This window comes from Squalius cephalus (genome assembly GCF_949319135.1).
Source record: "Squalius cephalus genome assembly, chromosome: 5".
Lineage (NCBI taxonomy): Eukaryota > Metazoa > Chordata > Actinopteri > Cypriniformes > Leuciscidae > Squalius > Squalius cephalus.
In genome coordinates, this window is record NC_137126.1 from 5589663 (window position 1) to 5600133 (window position 10471).

A 10471-nucleotide genomic window follows, 5' to 3' on the forward strand; every position below is an offset into this window, starting at 1 on the left:
ATGATTCTCATTTTGGGGTGAAAATCCAATACTTGTTCATTGAAAAATGCCTTTAACTTCTTGACAGCTTACTGCTTACTTTTGCAATATTTCTGTTGATTTAATAGACTTGACCTACTTGTATTTGAATAAAAAATTGAAAAAGTTAAGAGTTTTAACTGACAGTGTATGTGATGATTTTCGTTCAAACTATTTGTCTTGTATTCTTTTAGCAGAACATGCAAGCGAGGTGGTTGGCAAAGATGTGGTGCAGATTTCTGACAATGAGGAGAATGATGATAAAGAAGAGGAGGAGGAGGAGGAAGAGGAGGAGGTGGATGTTTCTGAGTTTAACACCCTTTTCAAGCTTATGAGGAGTGAGAAGTCACAGGAAGGGCAAGAAGATGGAGAGGGACTTTTGGATGAAGGACCGATTCGAGTCCAGAATATAGAAGATCTGGAGGTTTTGGGTGAGGTTTTCGAGCAACCCACTGTGGCTCCATCTCTGCCTCAAACAGCTGTTGCAGAGGCGACTTCTGCCCCAACCAATAAGAAGAACAAGGAAATCAACCTCCGTGAAGTACTCACCAAAGAAGCCACAGTCATCAAAGTTCCCTTTTTGCCAACAGTGGTTGAAGATGTGAGTTGAATGGGGGGATGTATGTAACCAATAGATCATGAGGGTAGACAACACATTTTATTTTACTAGCAAGACTGTCAGATATAGATGTATAATGTGTTCTTGTGGACAAAAATACTCTAGCTTGTGTTGTGAAAATAGACCTAATATTCTGTACATCCCATTGAATCATCAACTGTGACTACGGTCTGTCTCCATTAACTTTGACATTTAGTTTTTGAGTTGTTGCAAGAAACATCAAATGCTGCTTTTTCCTGTTTAAAATGGTTTCACTTTCTTGTTAGGAGCATGATGAACAGATTTCTATCATCAAGGAGGCTTTCGCTGGGGATGATGTCATTTCTGATTTCATGAAAGACAAAAGGAAACAGGAAGCTGCAGCGAGGCCCAAAGTGGTGGACCTGACCCTGCCAGGCTGGGGGGAGTGGGGGGGTGTGGGGCTCAAACCCTCCCGCTGGAAACGTAGAAGGTAAGAGTGATAAATCTGTTTTTAATAACATTTCAAAACGTTTCCAATCTTTCTTGTTTGCTATTGACATTATATGTTTTCTGATTGGTTTGGAGCGATTACCTATGGTCTTACAGCAAGCCGTCCAGACCGGTTATTGAAGTGAAACTATGACTTTGAATGTCTGTAATCACTTTAAAGGGGACATATCATGCTAAATGCACTTTTTTAGCCCTTAAATGCATTTTGTTGTATATTTGGAGTGTTTAGAAGTACAGAAAAGATTAAATTATTCTCTTCAGGTGCTTCGTTGATATCTTTATATTCTGTTTTGGCCTTATTTTTCAACCTGTTCCGATTTTTCTGTTATCTATGACGTTTTGTGAACTATTACGTCACAGTATTTGCAGCGGAACTGCCAAATAAGGACATTGACTTCCAGCCCAACACTTCGAGCAATCCGCCATTATTATTTATCGCTGCAATTTTGTAGTCCAAGCTAAAGGATGCAGAAGTTACGAGAGGGTAAGTTAAAATGATCGGTTGTTGGATGTAGTAACCCACACGCTTCATTACACCGTCTAATGTAGATGAGCTGCCGCGCTTGTGGCGCATGTTTAACTGAAAGAACGAGCAGAGAGAGAGAGAGAGACCCGGTCGCGCTCGCACTCTCTCTCGGAGCCCGGCGAAAGTGTAAACAAGACATCACCGTCTCCAAACTAGACGCTGTCTTGCTCTCTCTCCCTCGCACAAATTAATCAAAATAAATCGACACGGTGGTAAAAGGTCGGAAGACCAAAGTTTCATGTATAAATACAGTAACACACCTTTGCGATACATCCATATGAAGACGTTCTTCTGCAGGTTCGTCGTCTTCATTTTCATCTCGCTCCGGCTCCGACTCTGGCTCAAACATGTAAGGCTGGCTGGACAAGTCTTCCGTTGTTGACATTTTGTTAATAACGTGTGAATAAAAAGTTTCTGTGCCGCTAGATAATCCTATCTCTGCTATCAGACTACAAAAATGGCCGAACGGGGTGGAGTTGAACCTCTGCAACCTGGAGAGGGGGCGGGGTATGAAGTGTCTCAATTGTATTTAAAGAGACCGCACCAAAACGAGTTGATCTCAGAAGCACCTCAGAAAAGGGGTAAAAAAGGGGCCCGTGGAGCTATAATAATGAGGAATTCAGACCCAAGCATTGCAGTTCCGCTTTATATAGACCACAAATGTATGATTTATATGTAAAAAGGAACAATTTAAAAGCATGATATGTCTCCTTTAATGATGAAAATCGTTAAATGCAGTATGTGCACTGTCAATCTTTCATATGCATAACATGGTTATGAGAATCTTTCATATGCATTACATGGTTTTGGTCACTTCATGCGTTTTCTCAGATCGAATAGCTATCCGATTGTGTAAAGACCCGGTGTAAATGCCCTCCGAAACGCATTCGAGACGGATGAACTCAAACCACTTCAGGAGTTGTTCTGAGACGCTTTCCAGACAAAACTGGACAAGTGTAAATGCATCTGGTTGTTGAAACCACATTATGTAAATGTTATTCATCTCAACAATGCTAAAAAAAAAGAAACGTGTGAGTGTTATTGGCTATATGACGTTATAGCCAGATATAACCTCAGATGAGCAGTGTATCTCTTCAGCAAGATAATACGCAAACTACCGCAAAAAGTCGCAGGCGCTCAACACACAATCATCTTCATTACAAGTAATAAAACTAAATGATCGTTCCAGTGCTGTTGCCGCTCTCTCTCTTTTCTATTGTGGTCTTTGATTTTGAAATAAGCTGATGATCAATAAAATGCAGCTCATATCTGTTGCTTACACTGACGTGAACTCTAAATCTGCATATAGTGTGGGAATTGAACGGATTTATATCCGTTTTCAGGGTTCCCGCGGTCCTTAAAAAGTCTTAAATTAGATTTTTTTAATTTAAGGCAATAAATGACTTAAATTTTAGATGACATTTTGATTAAGACATATCTAAATGCTTTTCAATTTAAAACTATATAATTAGCTTACATTTTATTTTTTATTATTCTTTCTTTGTGGTTTTGCTTGTTCATGTGACAATTTGCGTCATTCGTGGCAGCATTATGTCTGTCTCCTGCACGCGAGGAGAAGAAAATAGGTAAATGTCATTTCAGTTGTAAGTTTATTCTTTATGTGCGTAGTGGTGTGCGTCTGTGCGATATGTATTGTCTATTATGATATTGTAATCATTGTTTTAACGATGTAAGAGGCACCGCGAACTGACATCGCATTTGTCTCTCCTGCTTTCCCTGCGTGATGTGTCAGTACAGTTATAGGTATGTCCTCAAATGAGTTTTTGTCTTATATTTATATCATATGTTGTTATAATACAATATTCACATGAACAAGAGTGCCGTTTTACTGTGCACAATTGCAAATGGGATATTTTACAGTTAAATGAACAATAAATTAACATTGTGAGTTTTTATAGTCTCGTACAATTGTTTTCCTATTATTTTGCCGATGAGAATTTCAGAATGAAACTGTAGCAGTCTCAATGCAACAGACAGCGATGATTGTTTTTGACTGAAATCCGCGTTTGAACAAATCGGTTGAATGAATGACTCCCTCAACTCACTTAAAACGGTGACTTGCCGCCACCTACTGGTGGTTTTAGTTTCATGTTTAAAGTAGCTACCCTTTAATTAAAATGTTAAAATTATAAATCATTTCATATTTAAATATTGAATTAAAAAAATATATCTCATATCTTTATTTATGCAATTTTAAATGCAGTGTAATTATATTAATGCCAGTTCTGATGCTGCTTCTGTGTCACCTCTCCACTGCAAAGATGGATTTTGATTTAATGATTTAATTTGACTGGTAAGAGTGGTATTGTGTTATTCTAATAGAATTTAGTTTTAATGTTAGAATTTGACATAAAATGTGTTGCATACATCTAAAAATGTCCATATATAGCTGAAAATGCCCCTGGAAATCTATTTAAGATGGCAAATTTTGCCCATAAATAAAGAAATAATTTCTGCATACACTCCTAATGTACGGTATTGATTTTGATTTCATCAGGTCTTAAAAAGGTCTTAAAAAGCCTTAAATTTGACTTTAAAAAATGTGCAGCAACCCTGGTTTTGTACAAACACATTTATGTGACTGTGTAAATGGAATAATTTTGATAAATCAGATAGCTATCTGATCAGTAAACACGCATGAAGTGACCAGGTGTAAACACGCCCTTAAATTCACTTTGCGTAAATTCAATAGCATTTGCGTCATTTTGCATAGATACAATTCAATTTAATTTATTTGACATTTGTTGTGCATGTCTGATGAATCTCATAGAAATCATTAAATAACACGTTTTTTGTTCATTTACGGTACTCTTCAGCTCACACAACTCAACTGGCAATGCACAAAATTTACTAATTTAATTGGAACAATCTTTTTTTTTTAAACTGTTGATGCATTAATATCATCACATGATATCATCAATATTACTGAGACCACTACCGATAACTTAGTACAAGTTTATAAGTCAGCCTTCTTGTATATTATTGCTGTACCCACAATGCACAGTATTGAAGTGGACTAGGTTTTAAATTTACACACAATATTCTATGAACAACGTCAAACATCTTAATCTTAAATGTATGCTAAATGCTACTGGGTTTTTTCCTGTTTCAAAAAGGCATGTGCTCTTCATGTTTAAATTGGAAATGTCAACACTTCGAGGGAAAACCGATCTTATCAAGCTGATTCACATGGACTTTAATATGCAGAGACAACTATAAGCCATTTGTTGATTACCATCCAAAACACTGTGACTCTCAAAATGCTCCATTTGTCTGAGCATTTAACGACCATAAATGGAGACACTGACTCACAAACCGCTTCATTTCAAACTCAAGCTATTGGTTGAGACAAGGGGAGTGTTTGAAACCAGTCATTGTTTTAGCAGTTCTGTCTGGTGATGCAAGTTGACCAGAAATTACACACTTAACCTTTAAACATATATAGTCAACATGCAATCCAAATTTCCCCTTTTTCCAAACATCAGTGCACATTATTCCTGAGGAAAAAATGTTTTTGTAATCTGTGATCAAAATGTAATAACTTTCCTTTTTTGACTGACATCATCTTGGCCACACCGACAGAGAAATAATAATGCGAATTAATGTGATGAAACATTGAGTTGAATGTAACCAATTGACTTTATATTGAATGTATTGTTTTGGGCTGCTGTTTTAGGTAATGCAGCTTTTCTCTAAAGTTCCCAATAGTTAACAACACAGTCATTTAATACTGTTCATGTAAAAAGGGTTACAACAACAAAAACTTAATGAACGGTTTGAAACAAGTGCTACCATTAAAGAGGACCCATAATGCCCTTTCAGGGTGTCCGCGGATCCTTAAAGTCTTAAAAAGTCTTAAATTAGATTTTTAAAATTTAAGGCCTTTAAAAGTCTTAAAAAGTCTTATTTTTACTTATGAAAGGTCTTAAATTTTCGATGGCAATTTGACTTAAACATATCTAAATGTTTTCTAAATTAGAACCATCTAATTAGCGTACTTTTTTTATTTATTATTCTTTCTTTGTGGATTTGCTTGTTCACGTGACATTTCGCGTCATTCGCGGCAGCATTTCGTCCGTCTCCTGCACGCGCGAAACAGGAGGAGAGAAGAAGTGAGTTGGTAAATGTCAGTTCTAAGTTCAGTCTTTATGTGCGTAGTGGTGTGCGATGTGTATTGTCTATTATGATATTGTAATCATTGTTTTAACGATGTACGAGGCACTGTGAGCTGACATCGCTTTTGTTTCTCGTGCTTTCACTGCGTGATGTGTGCAGTTATAACGTTAGGTAGGCTCTGTTCCCATGAGTTTTTGTCTCATATTTATATCATATTATGTTGTTATCATAGACCTACAATATCACATCAGCAAGACTTCCATTTTCCCGTGCACAATTGCAAATGTGATTATTCATTTATATAACAGTAATTAACAATAAATTAACATTGTGAGTAAAATTTTATAAACAGTATTGTCAATATTGTTTGTTTTCACTTTATTTCGCTGACGAGAATTTCAAAATGAAGCCATAGCAGAGTCTCAATGCAACAGACAGCGATGAGTTTTTGACTGGAATCCGCGTTTTAAACGAATCAATTTAATGATTCAATGAACAATCACTTGCTTCTTTCCCGAATGAATCAGCCGAACGAATCGGTTGAATGAATGACTCTCATTTATTAAAAAGGTGACTTGCCGCCACCTACTGGCAGCTTTAGTTTCACATTTAGAGTACTTTTTAATTAGAATGTTAAATATGAACTGATTTCTAATTTTAACAATCTCATAGCTTTATTTATGCAATTGTAAATGCAGTGTAAATATATTAATGCCAGATCTGATGCCGCCACTGTGTCACCTCTGCACTGCAAAGATGGATTTTGATTTAATGATTTAATTTGACTGGTAACAGTGGTATTGTGTAATTATTCTAATAGAATTTAATTTGAATGTTAGAATTTGACATAAAAGGTGATGCATACATCTACAAATGTCAATATATAGGTGAACATGCCCCTGGAAATCAATTTAAGATGGCAAATATTACCCCTTAATAAAAAATGTTAATTTCTGTCACTGCTGTGAACTGACCACTCCATAGAATATGAAAAATATGAATATCTTCATATGCTGTGAGCTGTCAACAACAGGCCTAAACCAGCCATGGCACCAAGCACAGAAACACAACCAGTAAAATATTATCTAATTATTACCAACAGAACTTTGAAAATATCGATCGAGACATATTTTGTCAATATTGCACACCCCTAATGCATGGTATTAATTTTGATTTCTTCGGGTCTTAAAAAGGTCTTAAAAAGTCTTACATTTGACTTTAAAAAATGTGCAGAAACCCTGCCTTTTACAAAGTCTTGGTTTAGTTTTTGGGCTCCACTAGAATGGGTTTTTATGCTTGAATGTAAAAAAAACAACTTATATTTCTTGAATATTTGAGATTGTTGCATCCTCTCTCTTCTCAGTCTGTCAGTATCACTTGGTTTAGTTTCTGTCTCCTTCCGAAAAGGGCAAAGTGCTCTGATTGGTCGACTGGACTGGACCAGTGTTTCGTGATTGGTCAAGCGATTTGCGAAATGGTCCTAACGGTTCACTTGTCTCTGTAGATTTAGGGTGAAAATGGCCCCACCGCCTCCAAGGCAAGACCAGAAACTGCCTGATGTCATCATATCAGAGAAGAGAAATGCATCACTCGCTCCCCATCAGGTAAACAATCGCCTGGCAATTGCATGCAACACTCAAAAATATGAAATTGATAGTATGATATATTGAGTATTAGAATCTCATTTTTGTGAGTGCATTGAATTTCTGAATTTGAGATGCTAAACAAAATAGATGATTTTGTTGAATTTATTTTTTTTGCATTGACTGTAACAAGTGACGGGAGCTGAAATTCAATTCAACATCCTGAGTGCGGCCAATTCAAATGCTATCTGATGATTTGAAAGGAAGCCCAATCCTGTATTTCTCTAATTATTGTTGTTGTTTTTCTTAGGTTAGTCATCTACCGTTTCCCTTTGAAAACACGGCGCAGTTTGAATCTTGCATCCGTACTCCTATTGGGCCGACGTGGAACACACAGAGCGTTGTGAAGAAGATGACAAAGCCTAAAGTTGTCACTACAATGGGTGCGATCATCGAGCCTATGGTCAAAGAGGACTTCATAAAGAATAGGACCACAACGCCAGCGGCTAAAGGACCAGCAATCATGTTTAGAGAGGACAAAGGGGCGAGAAGGGGCGCAAAACGGCCATCAGAAAGAAATCAAAGAAGATCACAGAAGAGGAAAAAGTAACAGACTTGGAAATTTGTGACTTCCGTCAATGGATATAGATTTTATTTGTTGTGAGGAAAATGTTTCAAGAAGACATCTCTAATAAATCACCAAACAAACTTTTTGTATTTCTTTTCATTTCACACATATATTGATTTGTATGTAACTGACGAATGATAGATGAGTGTACACCCACTACAGGGGCCAGTTGTGTGAACGGCCTCTAAATTCAGACTGTTGTGAGACTGGAAGAGAGGGCAACTCTCTGAGAAAACAAAGGAAATTATCATTTGCACTCTCTCTAGAGAAACTAGCATCCCCACCAAAGACGAAATCAATCACCTCAGTATTGTATTAATTTACATTTCTTTCCCTTCACTTATTTTCCCCCATTCCTTCTCTCTCATGCTGAGATCACCTGAAATTCACCCAAAAATCTAAATGGTTTAATGAGAACAATTATCATACAACACTATAGATTACACTATAAAACAAAAGGTAATACGTTTTTAAGAGTTTAGAGAGATCTTGCCTACAAAGGCGGATTTGTCTTCCATGCAAATGCCATCCTGTCCTCAATAGGTGTAAACTCTGGAGACCATGATGAATGCAAATTCTCATATTTAGCACCAGTTTAGGTTTCTGTCGTGGGCTGAGTTTATAAAGAAATGTATTTCAGACACTCAGCCTCATGTATAATATTTTCCTGAGTCAGGTACATCTTTTACTCTTTATCTCTGAGCATTTTATGTTTTGTATTGATTATCTTTGAATTTATTATTTAATTGGCATAATACATTTAGCAGTGTTATGGTAATTATGGTAAATACCAAAAGCCGACGTGGAAAATGCACATGAACACCCCCTCATGTGGTATTTTCCACTGGGCAGCTCGTAGAATATTTTGATGCACGAGTTGCCAAGATGAGATAACCTTTGACCTTTTCAAAATGGCGGAGAGCAACGCAAGAGTCATGAATACTGTTAGCGGATAGCTTTTGTAGCCTATACAATGTTGTGTCATTAACGATTGTAATATAATGCGTTAACACTCAATTTTCAACTTCGCCGCAATTTCCTTGGTTCATATTTAATCATTTTATGTCATGCTTTATTTTTTAAATTATTATGTTTTAATCATCAGAAAGCACCACATTTACGTTTTTTTGTTTTTTGTAAAGATAAAAAAGATACTCTACTGACACAGACCTTGCGGGTACTACATTACGACAACAAAAGCACTTGAACACAACACACTGGTAAATACCAGTTCACAAGTGGGAAATATCATCTTTTCCATAGCAAGTGAAGGCAGCATTACTCTGAAATTATTTTCCCAAGTAGATTAAGCGAATGCGTATGTTACCGCAAAGATGTGTCAGATTAGTAACGTACTAAGGTCCAGTGTTGAGTGTAGCCTACAAACCCAAAGCTACTATCAGAGAAGTAATATTGGTTGGCTTATATCTGTAGTAGTGGCCATGACCTCTGACTACAGTGTTATTTTAATTCAAGTGTATCCAGATCCATGGGGGCTATACAAAATATCATAGATAGACTAAGCGTGAATGCGACCATCTAGGATATTAGCCAATTACCTCTGCTTAGTGACCAAAAACTGATGAGATTGTGATCATGAGACCCGCGTTAAACGGCCGTCGAGAGGACCTCAAAGCGACATAGATTCCTAATGAATGGGTAAAATATAAAGTACAGAGTTGAATAGAATAATCAAATGTGTAGCCAAACTATTATATAAATGACCAATAACCAATTGGCATTCCAACCTAAATTAGAGGTTGTGATAAAATAGAGTCAGATAAAAGTTTAATTGGAACTAAATTACTTTGCCAAGCCGACAAGACAGTCGTTGGACCGATTGGGCAGGCCTTACACTGTCTCAAGAGCTAGTCTGTCCAACTAGTTAAGGCTAATCAGTCTTGGACCAATCTACCTTTTTGTGTAATTGCCTTAAAGAAAATTATGACCAGTATGGAAGAAAAAAATGTCAAGACTAACTTAAAGACGCTGCTGTAAAAATCTTTTTAGTTAAAACTAAAATTGTGCCGTTTACTCACTCATGTTGTTCCAAACCTGTATGATATTCTTTCTTCTGTGGAAGATAAAAGAAGATATTTTGAGAAATGTCTCAATGCTGTTGTATGGTTTTCTTTTTTTTTTTGTCCATACAATGGAAGTCAAACGAAGACAGCAAGCTCACATTTTAAGTAAAACATGCCACATTCATGTTTGTTAGGATTCAAAAGATAATAGCCTATAATAGCATGATGAAAGTGGTATTTCATGATTTTAATTGGTAACATTTCATTGTGATAAACCACCTGTGTGAACATGCCTTCAAAAAATCACCTTCACTCCAACTGGTGGAGTCATTGCAAAGACGAGTAGAAACGTGTTTGACATTTGGTCATTTCTTTATTTTTTTGTGATCATAAGGCTTAAGACTATAAACACTTTAAGGCTGCTGTAGGTCTGTGTACATTTTCTGAATAATAAAGCCTTTAACG

General features: G+C 36.6%; 2 protein-coding genes across 4 annotated transcripts in view; one reads left to right on the forward strand and one right to left on the reverse strand.

Moving 5' to 3' along the window:
* The window catches only part of LOC307159380 (U3 small nucleolar RNA-associated protein 14 homolog A), a 23733-nt gene extending 15640 nt beyond the window's left edge, over nt 1–8093 (forward strand). For 2 of the 3 annotated variants that reach the window (XM_079872707.1, XM_079872709.1), the window contains 4 exons: nt 213–619; nt 904–1088; nt 7276–7375; nt 7665–8093. In XM_079872707.1, coding sequence (XP_079728833.1) covers nt 213–619; nt 904–1088; nt 7276–7375; nt 7665–7964 — 992 coding nt within the window. In that variant the 3' untranslated portion in view covers nt 7965–8093. The remainder of the gene's footprint in view (nt 1–212; nt 620–903; nt 1089–7275; nt 7376–7664) is intronic. The other variant, XM_079872708.1, reaches the window with a different exon arrangement.
* The window catches only part of LOC307159391 (uncharacterized protein), a 216538-nt gene that overhangs the window by 29680 nt on the left and 176387 nt on the right, over nt 1–10471 (reverse strand). The window lies entirely within an intron of this gene.